We start from the raw sequence: 14,896 nt of genomic DNA on the forward strand, positions 1-14,896 counted from the left end.
TTTTAGTGCTGAGGCTGGGAATCCCATGCTTTGGAGGTATGAGAGGAGGGCTGGAGAATGGAAGACTTCCCCTTGGACATAGAGGGCTGGGTTAGAAGTTGGCTAAGCAGACTTACATCCCATGAACTTCTTTACACTGAGGGTAGTAGAACACTGGAACAGGCTGCCCAAGGAGGCCATGGAGTCTCCCTCTGGAGACAGTCCAAATCCACCTGGACACATTCCTGTGTCATTTGCTCTAGGTGACCTTGCCTTAGCAGGAGAATTGGACTAGGTGATCTCCAGAGGTCCCTTAAAACTGTAACTATTCTGTGATTCTGTGATTTCCCAAAAATGCTGGGTCACAGGCTACAGCCCAATCTGAAAATTTTCCCAGGAGTCTATGGCCCTCCCAGAGCCAGACAGAGAAATACAGTCTGGAGGTGGCCCAGATCCACAGGCAATCTCGGAGACTATTTCACTTCAATTATGGCTCCTTAATGCAAATAAACTTTTAGCCCTTACTGGTTTTGAAATTTCTCTTACAGCCATCACTGGAAATGTGACCTCATAATAATCTCCGTGCAAAATAGGCTCAGTGCTCCTCTCTTAACAGAGACAAACTGGGGGTCTGTTCCAGCCAAACTTTAAGCATACACTCACCTTTATCGCGCCTGTGCAGGGACAGTTTGAATATGTGATCCTGTAATGAGCAATCACTAAAGCACAGAGGAGCTCTAGAAGTATGGACTGCTGAATTGCTCCACTCCTACACAGTCAGGGAGCTGCAGTGCATTTTGGAGAACTAGAGCATACAGAATTAAGTTTGTCTTAATTCAGTCCCCGGAGCATGCCATAAGGTTCTCACTTTGGTAATACTGTCCTCTGAGGGCATTATGACATGTCAACGTAGTGACTATTTTCTCATCTGATAGCAGTGACAAACTACAAAGTATAAAGTATAATGACATAATGCAAAGTATAAAAAATTCAGACTCTTCCTAGTTCTGGTAACTACCATGCCATCAGAAGATGAGATTTTATACCTGTATTAAGAGGGGGGAAAAAAAAAAAAAAAAAAAAAAAAATTACAGCATGTTAGCCAGTAAGACAAAAATGAACTAAAGTGCCAACCAAACTACTACAATTTTCTTTACTGCTACTTACATTATAATCATAGCATCTCAAATTTAGCTTGTCAAGTTACCCTTCAAACCAAATGCAAGAGAAAAATCCATCCTTGGCTGTGCAACTATAAACCCAGCCAGTCTAGTAAAGTGAGAGTTACTCTTCCATGTACTTGGCAAGTCTGGGAGCAGAATTTACCACTTGGTGTAAATATTTCTGCATAGTTTGTTTTAAAGAAAAATTTAAAAAATCTTTCCTACTCCTCTCCCTGGCAAACTCTTAGAAAGTAGTAAATATGCAGATGGGCATAGTGATATATTTTGTATCAACATATTTTAAATGTGTGCATATGCATTAGCTATATAAATACATTCCTCAGGAAGTCTGCCAGTGGATGTACTACAAAGCCTTGTATATTACATTTGGGTTTGCTTGCGCTGTAGCACAGCAGTGTCAGGAAGAGCTGCTCTCAGCTTATTTGCTCTACAGCAGCTCACACTAACCTGCACAGCTTCCTGTTTCTCTCAGGATATACAAAAGTACTGTATTTATATGCCATGTGTGTATGTAGTGTACATATATATATATACACACATATGCAAGAATGTCGTAGACTCACAGAATGCTTTGGGTGGGAACCTTAAAGATCATCTAGTTCCACACCCCCGTCACAGGCAGGGCCACGTTTCATTAGACCAGATTGCTCAGAGCTCCATCCACCCTGTCCTTGAACACGTCCTGGGATGAAGCATCTGCAGGTTCTCTGGGTAGCCTGTTCCAGTGTCTCACCACCCTCACAGTAAAGATTTTTTCCTAACATCCAATCTAAACCTACTCTGTTTTAGTTTGAATTCATTCACCCTTGTCCTGTCACAATGTGCTCTTTAAAGTACTGGATGGCCACAATTAGGTAACCCCAAAGCCTTCACTTTTCCAGACTGAACAAACCCAATTTTCTCAACCTTTCCTTGTAGAAGAGGCACTCTGTTTCTCTAATCAACTTTGTGGTCCTCCTCTGGTTTTGGTTGATGTCTTTCGTGTCCTGGGGACTCCAGAGCTGGATGCAACACTCCAGGTGGGGTCTCATGAGAGCAGAGCAGAGGGGCAGAATCTCCTTTCACAACCTGTTGGTCACACTGATTTTTTATGCAGCTCAAAACACAGCCTGTGCTGCCCAGTATTCCTGCTACTCCACTCCACTTGCAGTATCCGCCTCTGGTCCTGCCCCCTCTCCTTGCTTTTCCTGTTCTGTAGAAAAATTACTGCACAGATAGATCCCTGAACACGAGTGGGGCAAGCAGGTTTTGCCCAAGCTCCGGACAGACCGGCTGGAGGTTGGAGACTGCCAAAGGACAAAGAGGGAGGACATCTGCCCGCTGCCCTTGAGGTCCCGCTGTCCCCTTGTCTAACAGGTTTAACAGTGTCGTGTTTCTTGCTGTGACCGTGCTCCTTTTCCGGTATCGGTATCATGAACGAGGCAAAGGGTATCGCACATCACTGTTTACATGAGCACTGACAGATGGGGGCAACGGAGGCAGCGGCTGCAGTGCTGTGGGTGGATATGTATGCAACGGTATCATTATCCATGCACTATGGAACCAGACGGATACTGTTGAAATGGAGCTATGAGAACCATGCTCTTCTACTTCACTGTGCAAGGAAAAGCCACAGCAAATACTGTAGTGGGAATGTTGCAAAAAGGCAACTTTGTGTTTAAATCAATTTGCTTTTGCAGTGATGATAAGCTAGGATGAGCATTATGCCATTTCTCCCCCCACCCCAGCCCCTTCTTTAGAGCTACTATTTAGATGAGCTACAATATTAAGAGAGAAGCTGCAAAGATGCTAGCTGCAAAAATAAAGGATGAAATAAAAAGTCAAGCATCCACATTTCCCCCAACTGAAAATGAAGTTCTGAGGAAAGGGAGGAGGGAAAAGAAAAGGAACTTACCACGCTGCGAGTGAACTTTTCTAGAGAAGTTCTACGACCTTGCTCATTCTCTGGCTTAACAGGGAACGAAGTAGGGAGATAAAAATACAGAAAAAACCCTTCAGCTTAAATGCAGTCTTTTAAAACAGCAGCAAAATATAAGGAAGCAGCAAGAAGAAAAAGTTGTAAAAAACGGTAAAAAGCAGAAATCAATGTTTGCAATAGCAAACGTAAGAAATCAAAATGCCTTAAAGAATGAGAGCCATCACTACTTTTACTCTCAGAGAATGTCACTTTTCCCCTGTGAGTTTTTCAAATGGTTCATATATGCCTGTGCATTGCTGTGTCTTACAGCTATTGGTATTGATTTCTTGTTCACTGAATTCTCCTTCTGTTACTGTTCAAGCTGGGACGTCTGGTTCTGGTTAACATCTGCTAAACAGCTATCGGAGGCTCCCATCTACTTGCGTAGAGAGATGACAAAAACCACAGTAGCTTTCACAATGTTAAAAAGCAATGTCTGAGTGAATACAGCACTGGAAGAAAACCACCACTGGAGTCACTGCCAGTGAACCTACACTCTCCTATTTATCCAAAGAGTAGAGACATATTTCCAATAAGTTTGGCTACATCAAAACACAAGACAGCATATGCATGTCTTTGCAAGAGAATGGAAAGATACAGACCAGTCTGGGGCACTGATATTTTTGTACCTAGAGTACAGGACTATGCATATGCAAGAAGACATTCAAGTGCACTGTGAGAAAACAAGCATGTGCATGATGGCTTTATTAACATATCCCTGAGAATGTTGCTCACTGCAGCGCTTCGTTCATTTGGCACAAGGGAGATCTAATCGCCACTAACAAGGAAGAACGAAATAATTTATTGGCATGTTTGCTGGAACATCTAAGAGAAAAAAAATGTTACAGAGAAGAGGAGAAGAAACTCAGTGCTACAGAAGAAAGCTCACTGCAGTCAGAAAGCTGTGGGCACTGCTCATTTTCAGAAGAGATACTCATTTTAATGTGGTGAGCCAGCAAAATGGGGGTGGTAAGATGGAAGTAAAACTGCCATGAAGGGAATAAGGAGCTACATGTAAGGGACAACCACACAGTAATGACGGTGCATCACAGTGCACTGGAAACAAGCGCTGCACCAGAGAGGCACCTACCTGACATATCATCTATCACAGATTCAGCTGCAGTAACAACCCCCAGGACAAAGGACCAGTGCAAAAAATCAGATAGAGAAAACATAAGGAAGCCAAAACTATACCAGATAAATTGGATGAGAAGTTGTGTAGTTGAGTCTAGGCAAAGCCTTTTGATTCTTCTGCATTTTTATCACAGCTTTCACAGCTCTCTGATGTCTACAAGGTTAGTCTTAAGCATCCCATGGAGAGATGCGGCAGATTATTCCTGCTGCATCATCAAATATGAGACCAAAACATAGGGCCCTTTAAGACAAGCAACATTCTTTATCCAGAAGAAAGAAACAAGCAACCTCCACACTTATAACCATTTGAGGAAGCCACAGGATCAGCTCTGATGTCCCAAACTGCTATCAAAAGTGAAAGCTAGAGGCATGTCATTTTAGCCCACACAGAGGATGGAGCCAAGGCCTCAAAGCAAGTACCAAGCAATAAAGCAGCCTTCGTGGCTGGCAGGAAGGCAGTGATGTACCCAGTCCAGTGGTCCCCAAAGGAGTATTTAACATGCACTAATCCAAGGTTTAGTTGCCTCTCCTTGCATGTGAGAGGAGAGGAAGGGGGAAAGAAACATCAGCCACACGCTTTGGCTGTGTATTAGAGCCATGCAAGTGCTCCCAGCATCACAGATTCCTTCTTGGAAGTAGCCTCAGTGGTGTCCCTACACCCTGAGTAAGCAGAGGTGACAGAGAGAAGCTGAATTCCTGCCACTTTGGTTGGACATGTCCCACTGAGCAGGACTGAGGACAACAGTGCCCAGCTGGGCACTGGGCCTCTGCACTGGTCTCCTGCAGGGGTGGCAAGACCCACCAGCAGCCAAGTTAAAGACACAGTTTCAGGAGAAGAAATACCTGAACAAAAGACTGAGTGTTCTGCAAGGTTCCTTAGGGGAGCAAGGCAAGTCTGCAGCATGACATTCCTGCAGGCTGGAAAATCAGTGTCTGACCCAATTGCATATTGGAAGTGGAGCTCTGGTCTGCACTGGGGTCAAAGGATAGTGAGCTGCTATACAGGCCACACTGTGCCTCTGCACTCACTGTCAAAATTTACTATCTCTGTTTTTTCTACCAGCAAGGTGATGCATCTTCCCACCCATCAGAAAGGCAGGATGGTGGTCTTCAAAGATGATGAGCACCTTGTTGAGGTGCTGAGAGCTCGTCTGGCACAGGGAGCCCCACACAAGGCTGTTTGCTGCCTACCACAGCTGAAGACATGTGGGGAAGCAGCCACACAGAGCACTGACAGTGCTCACAGAAGCGCCTTGCAAAGCTCTGTTTGCAGTCACTCTGCACATTTGGCATGGCGGTGGCAGGCTGGGACCAGCTGGATGCGTGGAAAGCTCGTCCCCATAGCATCCAGCTCTGAGTCAAAGCATGACATTTTCTAGTGAAATAAAAAGCAGCTGAGGCAGGCTGGCTGCGGAGTGATGAGCTGGCTTGAGCAGTTTGAAGGTCCGTGGGTGTGGGTGCTGGCTGTACAGCTCACTGGCTCTTCCTGTCTGCTTGCCCCGTGTGGCTGGCAGCCTGCCGTGCAGGGAGCGCCTGCCCACAGCTCTGCAGCACGGGGCTGAGCTGGGGAGGCTGCCTTGCACACCAGATGAAGGAAATTTAAAAATAACAAAGTGAAGAAAGAAAGAAAGAAAAAAAAAAGAAAAAAAAGTAAAAGACTGAATCACACCTATCCCAGTGCAGAGAACAGACCTGGGGTTGGACCCTGGAGCCACTGCCTGCTGCAACAGCTACGGCAGCCTTTGCACAAACACACACTGTGTGTGCAAAGGGAAAAGGCAAACAAACGTATGCACGCCAGGTCATGTAGTCCTCCCAGGTGCAAAAAATGCAATCTTTGCTAGTAAATACACCAAAAGACTCCACCAGCTAATGGCAAAAGACATATGCATTTGGATAAAATATAAAACAACCATCCCTGCTGCAGATGAAAACCTCTCAGCCCAGGCAGATACAGCAAACAGAGCTCACCACATAGAAGCCATTCACTAATTATTGACTGGCTTATCTGAATTTTCCTTTTTTTCCATGATTAATCATTTACCAGCCATCCAAACTTTAAATTCATTTGTGTAGATTCTGCTTACATGGAAATTAAGTAGAATAAAACTTAAGAAAACCAGCTGACACTGACTATTAAAAGTAATTATAAGAAAATTGCTCAGCATCTTTACAACATTCTAGACAAGCCCTGCCACTGAATCAAACTGGCCATGTGTGCCCTGATGGGACTGAGAAGAGGGCATAATCTGCAATAGGAACCTTCCTGGACAATACAGAGCAGCTGGCACAGGGGCCTGGTTAAAAGCAATGCTTCAAAAGGTGCGTGCTGGAAATTGAGCCTGCTCCTCATGGCCTGAAGCTCCTAAGCATCCCCTTGTTGACACTTTTTGCCAGGGATCTGAAAAGGGATAGGGAAATACATATAGAATACTCGGTCTTCTGAGCAAAAGGTCTGCAAAATTCTCTATCTCCCTCCCTCCCTCCCTGGATTTATTTTGTTGACTATTGATTCCTCTTTTTTTTTTGGTATGAAACTTTGGGGTGTGAAGTGGGGTTTATTTTGAACTTTAACTTGGTGAAAAATAACATGTTCTAGAGGGAATGGCATCAGATAAAAATAAAGGATAATAATATCCCTGACCCTGGGTTCAGAAAAGGCCAGGAGCAGATCTTGGGTTTCTCAGGCAGTCACATCTACCTGTTCAGAGTGAGAAAGCAAAGGGCACATGAAGAGGCCGGAGTATTTTGCATATATTGTGTGTTCATTTGAATAGGATCGCGGTGAATTCACACTTCCCTGAACTAGCTGGAGAGCAAAACAATACTCTAAACCAAGAAAATACCAACCTGCTCCTCCCTCACTGCTGCAGGGCTCACTCCCATGGCTTCACAGCCTGTGTGCACTACAGCTGTGGCTGCCTTTCCAGGATGCTTCCCTGCCTGTGGGCAGGGCCGGATGGCAGGAAGCCACCCCATGCCAGGCTGACATGAACACCAACACTGTGACAGTTCAGCTGCCGCTTCAGCTAATGCAGAGATGCCAACCGTTGTCATTGTTTCACCTTTACAGTAAATAATGGAAAGTACCTCGAGGTCTTTTCTGTTCCTTTTGCTCCCTTCTCTGCAAAAATAACTAGCAGAGCATGTGTCTGGCTGCTTCTTCACCATTAACAAAAGCTCCTGTGCATTTGCATCCCCTTCTATTGTGCACTAACTAATCTACATTGCTCTTTCAACAAGGAATAAACCCCTGCTCCGCAGCCAAGTCACCCTGCCAAAATGCCTCCGTGCCTTGACTGAGGAGGTTTGTCACAGCACTTGTCCTGACAGGTGGATCACTGCTGTCTAAGGACATCCAGCCCCATTTTGGCTACCATGGAGAAGGGCTGGAGGGCAGCGCAGCAGTGATTACCTGCTGTAAGAACCCTGCAGCAAGGTGCCTATCAGCAGAAACAGGAGCAGGTCAGTGCTTGACTCTGTGTAGCACCAGCGGGATGTGTTGCATAGATACACAAATAAAAGGCAGTGAGTCGCTCGGGGATCTCTGCACATCCAGCCCTTCACTGCCGAGCCAGACGCCTTCAGCAGACGCGTGATTTCTACCTGCTGCAGGGGGGGGGGGCTGGGAATGGAGGCCCAGAGCTCCAGTTGGGTTGGGCAGATGGCCATTCCTCCTGAGGACAGGGCTGTGCTCTCATCTCTCCTCCAGCCTGGCAGGGAGGAGGCCTTCTGTTCAAGGCAGAAGGCTACGCCCATTTTTTCCCCTCTGCAGCTCACTGCTTCCAATCACACCCTTGCTGGAGGCCAACCTCATGTTCCCTGCTGAGCACCATGAATCTGCAGGACTGAGGCCAATAATACTGTGGTTACTTGCAATAATGACACTGGGAAGAACGGAGGAAAAAACATCTAAAATGGATTAACAAAGTATGTATGTCTGGTCTGTACACTGCCTATGTCTGCTGTCTTGCATCAGTTAGTGGTGTGAACAATATGTTCCCCTCATAATTCTGTCATTGTATCTCAATCCCAACCCATCATTTCTTCTCCTTCCTTCCCCTCCATTACTGTACTCCCAGAGCAAGGAGGGAAAGCTCCCACATCTGTGGTTATTGTATGGTGTGGAAGAAAGTAACTCTTCAAACTTAGAGTATTTTACAAATACCAGAAATGTGAAGTTTGTTTTGAAGCACTAATCAAGCTTTGGGATCTCTCTGCTGAGCAGGTCACTATTATTACTGCCCTTTGAAAAAGAGGAGGATATAGGGCAGGCAAGGTTGAACTTTTTTTTCCCCCAAGCTCACACAAGAAATTAAGTAGGGTAACCAGGGAAAGCAGACAGATTTTATGGTTCCCAGTTCTGTGCCCTAGCCACACAATCTACCTTTCCCTTTTTCCTGCCCTCTCAGTTGGCCATAACCCAGTGCTGGAGGGCAAAAGATCCCAAATGAAACAAACTTATCCACAAAACATTAATGTGGGGATCTGAAGCCATAGTTCATTTGCTTAGTGCAAGCAACTCTTTTACCCCATGTTCTGACAGAACTTATTTCCAGTAATGAAAGTAAGCTATGTCATATCAGTGTGGTATACAAGCCATGTGAGGATAATGACTCTGGGGAAAGATAGGCCTCAGAGAGGCGTACTCATCACAACTTAAAGAAATGCAGTAAATTTCTATTCACAACAGTAAATCCAGGACTTTGTTTGGAAGCTCTAAACCAAATCCTCCATCCATGCAGGCTCTGATGTTCCACTGTGCTCCTCTTTTCCTTCCCTTGCTTTCCAGCTATTTAGAGGAATTTTAAAAGGCTGCCTCTCAAAGCTGCACCAAATGTCCTAAGGATAGGACCATGTAGCTCAGCATACAGAAATGTCATGTTCTTTCTATCATCATTTCTGTACCTACACTGCTTCCAAAACATTCACTTGCCCAACACAATGTAATGTGGCTGCAAAGAGCTTTACAGACTCTGGACTAACATCAACTCCCCTCCTGCATAACGGGAAGCTGATGAACAGCACATCTGCACAGATCTACCCCTTCTGTGCCTTCATATGTTTACTCATGCACCCACAGCTCTTTCCAAAAGAAACGTGATTCTTGCTTTCATGGCTGTGTTAACATGACACCAAAACCTGCTCCCGCGGCAGTTTGCGGGGGAATGAGGGTGTCATGCTGACACATCCAGGGCTTGATCTGACAGCAAACAAGGGTTGCAAAAAAATAAACCTTTGGTTCGAGTGGGTTTGGCTGGGAGGAGAAAGCTCTCCTGGCTTTCAGGCACATGAATGCTCATGTGTTCAATGGAGACTGGGGGATAGGGGGGCCATAAGCCACTGGGGCTGGGAAGATGGCAGAAGCTTTTATGGTTTATACCATCAGAAGACTTTGCCTCACACCTCCTCCATTTCCCAGTCTCCGAACTAAGTCAGGTCTAACCCTTCTAAATGTAAGCAGCACTGGTTTATGCTGTCTCAGACCAGACATTTTGAAACAGGAGGCTCTCTGCTGCCCTCCACTACCTTTTGCTAATCCACCTGCCAGTAGCCCCAGGCACAGAAGACAGAGAGGCTTGTCTCCTTTTGTCACCATATGCATGCTTTTAGGGCACACAATGACAATCAGGACAAAAATACCACTGGGATTTCATTGTATTGTGCCGATGCAATGTAATTTGGCAGCACACAGAGAATGCAGCAGGAAAACAGCAGGGAAGATGATGATGGGAAACCACACACTCAGGCTGCTGGAGTTAGGAGTCAATTTAAATACGGTCCTGGGAGCCAAATGCAAGTGGGACATACACACATGTACATGGCATGCACATGCACAGACACACACATAGAGCTATGGGAATTCACCAGGAGTTGCAGGAAGCATTTGAGCACAGCCACAAATGCAGAAATCAGTAGCTTTTCTCCTAGACCCCTTAGAAAGAGGGGACTCGAGGACAGGAGTTGTAACTCTACGTAACATCTCCTTTGCTACCCTGATCTGGATGCTCCTGACAGAATCATGGTGCTGGCAGAGCTCATGCAGATACCAAAAAGGCTAAGAAGAGCTCAAACCCAGATTTCCTGTGAGACAATGTGGCTGGAATTCTTGATTACTACACGCATTGCAATTGTTTCCTGTCTCTGAGGAAAAGGAAGCATCTCTGGGGAGGCAAGAGCGAGCAAAAGGAGTATGGGAATTGCTGCAGGGGGATCTATAGGTAAGGCCTCCAAAGGGAATATCACATGGTGAGACTAGGGAGGTGAAAACCTTAATAGGAGAATTTTGCACATGTAATGAACAGATTGATGGGTTATGCTTCTCATATCACATACTGTCTTTTCCATGAGAAAGAGGTAATACAATTTGTATTGCCTACACTGAGTTTGGGAGACAGCTGTGCTAGACAAACACCTTTTTGTACTACTTTTACCTTGGGTCACCATGTTTTCCCCAAACTCATGCTGAGGCTGTGCACACGGATGCCATACCTCCAGTGAAGAAGACAAAAGTGCTCATTCCCTTCTTAAAGAAAAAAAAAAAGGGAAGCAATATTTTCACTTTCACACTAGCAGCAAGCAGCAGGCAAGAATCAAGAGGTGCTAAGAGATGCAAGCATGTCCTTTCCAACAGATACCTTCTTCTTTGCCAGCAGTAAGTCCTGGTAAGCATTCGAACGCAGAAAGCGCGCGTAGCTGTCACTCTTCATCAGCTTGTAAATGTGCTCCTGTGGGACGGGGGGAAATGAGAGACAGAGAATTGTTATCAAACCTCATTCAGACATCACGAGGACTTAAAACACAGAGAATTGGAAGGATGAGAAACTGATCAGGGTTCTAATTAAGTCTGCTATTATTGATTATCTATGTTGTAGCAGTGTACACGAGGTCCATCCTGGGGCAGGACCCTATTGTGCCTGGGGCTGTATGAACACAAGGCAAAGAGATGGCCCTCACCCCAAAGGCTGGCACCCATTATTTGCTCATCAGGATTATTCTGCAAAGATTGAAGCTCTCTGAAGTCCCCAGATTATAAGAAAATGCCTACCTTGGAAAGAAGAAATAAACACCAGGAATTGTCTCATAGATTAGGTTCCATTTTACCAGTTACAGATACTTGAACAATCACTCAGCACTCCCTTCCTGTTCATGGAGGGGACCTGATACTTGCACATATTTAATCTCCTCTTTAGGCATGCACCCAAGTAAGCCAACATGTTCATGTCCTGCAAAAGCCCCTATCTGTGGGGACTATGCAGGGAAGTTATATGACTAGCTCTGATGTAGATGGATACATCATATGTATAAAATTCCATTAGATAAGTCTCTCTCCTAAGGTCTTCTCTTAAGTCAAACTACTGTTACCAGTTTGCTCTGAGAGCATTTACTCTGTTTATCTTCAAATTTACAGAGTGGTGTTTCATTGCAGCAGAACTTAATACATACCCTTTTCTAATTTCCTTGCTAAGCTTTACTTTCCTGCTGAGAATCCCTTAACACGGTCAGCTTTTCTCCTAGTTATCCCTGGATTTACAAAAGATATTATCCCAAACACCAAAAAAATAAAATCAAAATACTTTGACCAGATAATGACTGAGAACACACTAAAGGGGCTCAAGAGAAAAACAGGCACCTTGGACCTTTCCTTAGACTTTGCCCAAGGAAGCACTTTTGTAGAGTTAATGAGCAGTTTTATCTATAGCGAATTATACAACGTGAAATATTCTCTCCTGCCCTAAAGCCATTGTACATGAAACTTTAGAAGAACCAAACCAGACAGAAGTCGCATAGCTTATTTTGGGTGTGTTAACAAGTCAAGCAGAATTCCCTTATCTTCACTATCACGGGTAATTAGCAATGACCTGTCTTTACACAGAGGAACTGCTTAATTCAGGTTTCTTACACTATTTGGTGTAGTCTTACGAGGGCCATTGGTTTTCCTTCGACACAGCATAAATGTATTCTTTGAGCTACATTCTGGTGTGGAACAATTTTTACTGGTTAATTTCCATACTTGCTTTTAGTCTTGACAGATCCTCATTTGTGCAGCACTATCTATCCAAAGGACAGCACAAGATTTTGCAATATAATCATTCATATAAAGCTATTTAGCAACTGTCACCCTTCTTGCTTCAGAAAAAACACATGGTAGGACACAGTTTCATACTCCTTATATACACCATTGCCATGAGATTTGATATCCAGCTGTGGGACATTCGTTCTATTTATGCAGGACAGAATGAGCCAAGTATGCCCTAAAATATGAGGAGGGAAAATAATGCACATCATGGATATGATCATCAACAGGTTTCTATTCTTGCACATGAGTAAGGATTTTCAACATCAGTTCTCTCTTAAATACTTCAACTAGCATAAACTCAGGACTCCGTTGATTTAAACCAAACCACACCTCAACCAGTTTGTCTGTACTGCTACCTCTTAAGGTTTCCAAGGAGACTCCATGTCCTCCTAATGAGTTCTTTGTAACTACCTGGAAAACAAACCCACCGAACTGGTGCTTTTCCAGGACCATGAGGAGACTGATGAGTAAGTGGGTACCTTGTAGCCCATCAACAGTGAAGGGCCTGAGGGGACTCCAGAGCCTTCATCCTCTTAGTGGTCCTCTTTGCAGCAGCCAGTACATGCAGGTGGGACAGGTGCTGAGGTGGGCAGGAAGGTGCTGTGGCTGAGGCAACATGGTGGGTGACAGGGATATTTATATTAACGTTTTGCTAGACATGCATAATTTTTTTACTGTCTTTGGGCTCCAAATGGTTTCTTTACCAGTGGTTAGACAATTGGGTCTGGTCTGAAACATGATGATAATATTTCTGGAAAATAACTTCCAGTTTTCATTACCACACAGACAGAGGCAAAGGAGAACACACGAGGCTGGCCATATGACCCACCTGCATACCAGTGGCAGCTACCATCCTCGCTCATGTCAAGACAACTTTATGTATTTGACCTTAAACTAGTATAAACTCAGTATCTGCTGGTCAGAAGGAGAAAAATGGCTTTGATCCTGAGATGAAATAAACCACAAGCTGCCTTCTTAACTGAAGCCCTTCCCTGAAATAGGACTATTGCACAGCCACAGCACTGTTGCTACTGCAGTTAGCTAATTGGTATGAAGCATTTTCTCTCACATCTCGGAATCACTAAACAGCAACATTGCTACCTTTCAGCTGTTCACCACAGATATACTCAAACAGGGAATAACTATTCCTAGGCTTTGAATGCTAATGAAGAAAGAAGGTTGGGCACACGAAAATGCATAGCATAGCTTCAGAAGAAAACTGTACTTTTTAATAGTAAGAATTCAAAGGGCTTGCTTTCAACAATCTCTAGACTGAAGGCATGAATGATAAACTAATTCATTTTACAACACTGCATTTCTGAAGCACCTACTGGAAATCCAAGCCAGTTGCTCAGGTCAGCAAAGACTGCCTTCCAGTTTGCAACAGTACAGGACAACTTGCACTGCTACAGTGAAAATCTCTATTGAGACTGCACCATGAAGATTGCTGAAATTGTGGCTGTGGTGCGTGTCTGGCCCACTTATACACCAAATCTAGCTGCAGGATGGGAAAAGCCAGTGGCTGGAACATTTGTTTTGATCTATAGCCTACTCTGTTCTTTGTCACCAAGCTATTTTCTCGTATGCGTTCTAGAATCTGCAACTTCCTAGGGAGAACCTACAGCTAGTGTTCAGCAGCTCCCCATTTTGTAAATACATTGAAGGCTACTGGAGGTCTAACAACTGATCGTATTCTTCTGTGGAATCCTGAGCAACAGGCAGAGGTGTGGGCTTGGATTTAGTTGCTCTGTGCAAATTGTCTTATCCTTCTCTGTCAGGATTTTTAGCTCACTTTGGATCACTGCAACCCACTGGTCTCTCACTTCTTATTTTACTGAGCAGCTGGGTTTTTTTCTACCTTTTTATCACATGGTGGAAAGAAAGGACACCCACTGAAGACTGAAATCTCCCAGTGCAATGCACTTTATAAACATGCACAATCTCCCTGACATTATGTAACAGTGCTTGTAAGAAATTTGAGTTTTTCCATCCTTATACTGATAATTCTCCATTTTGTTAAGTTGTTTATTACAAGGTAATGAGCTCACTGCTGCTAGTTCTTAAAACAGAAAAAGTAAATGCACTACCTGTGTAATTTTTAACAATGCAGCTGCCGCTCTGGACATTCCAGTCTCTTGTGCTGTGAGCAGTCTGTCCAGAATTATCACTGCAACACTTCTTTACAAGTGCTATGGGAAGTTCTTGTGCCCTATCTGCACAAGAGCAGGAGGACCATTTCATCTGGTGGCGTAATGTCTCCCAGACACTGCTGTGTACCACTTCCCAAGTATGGCTCAGTCTCACAGCTCCACGCTCCAGCCCTAAGACAGCAATCCTTTAGGGCGTTACATTGCAAACCCAAGGATTTAAAATAATCATCTGACAAAATTGTCCAAGTGATCTATTAAACCATTAAACAAGGTAGCTTATAAAACCAGTTAAATGGCAGGAAAAAAAAAAAAAAAATTCTTTCAAGATTTGGCCAGCAGTTGACAGGCATCACGTGTCCCACTGGTCTCCCTTGCAGCCTTGCTGGCTCTTTCTGAGCACCAAGCTGCCATC

At 44.4% G+C, this 14,896-nt stretch overlaps 1 protein-coding gene across 6 annotated transcripts in view; it reads right to left on the reverse strand.

Moving 5' to 3' along the window:
- Window positions 1-14,896, reverse strand: part of RGS6 (regulator of G protein signaling 6) — a 274,185-nt gene that overhangs the window by 16,280 nt on the left and 243,009 nt on the right. For 5 of the 6 annotated variants that reach the window (XM_040066247.2, XM_040066244.2, XM_040066248.2 and 2 more), the window contains exons 16-17: window positions 10,893-10,982; window positions 3,058-3,111 (exon numbers count right to left, since the gene is read on the reverse strand). In XM_040066247.2, the coding sequence (XP_039922181.1) occupies window positions 3,058-3,111; window positions 10,893-10,982 (144 nt within the window). The remainder of the gene's footprint in view (window positions 1-3,057; window positions 3,112-10,892; window positions 10,983-14,896) is intronic. The other variant, XM_040066249.2, reaches the window with a different exon arrangement.

Source organism: Hirundo rustica, chromosome 6, assembly GCF_015227805.2.
Source record: "Hirundo rustica isolate bHirRus1 chromosome 6, bHirRus1.pri.v3, whole genome shotgun sequence".
NCBI classification, from domain to species: Eukaryota; Metazoa; Chordata; class Aves; order Passeriformes; family Hirundinidae; genus Hirundo; species Hirundo rustica.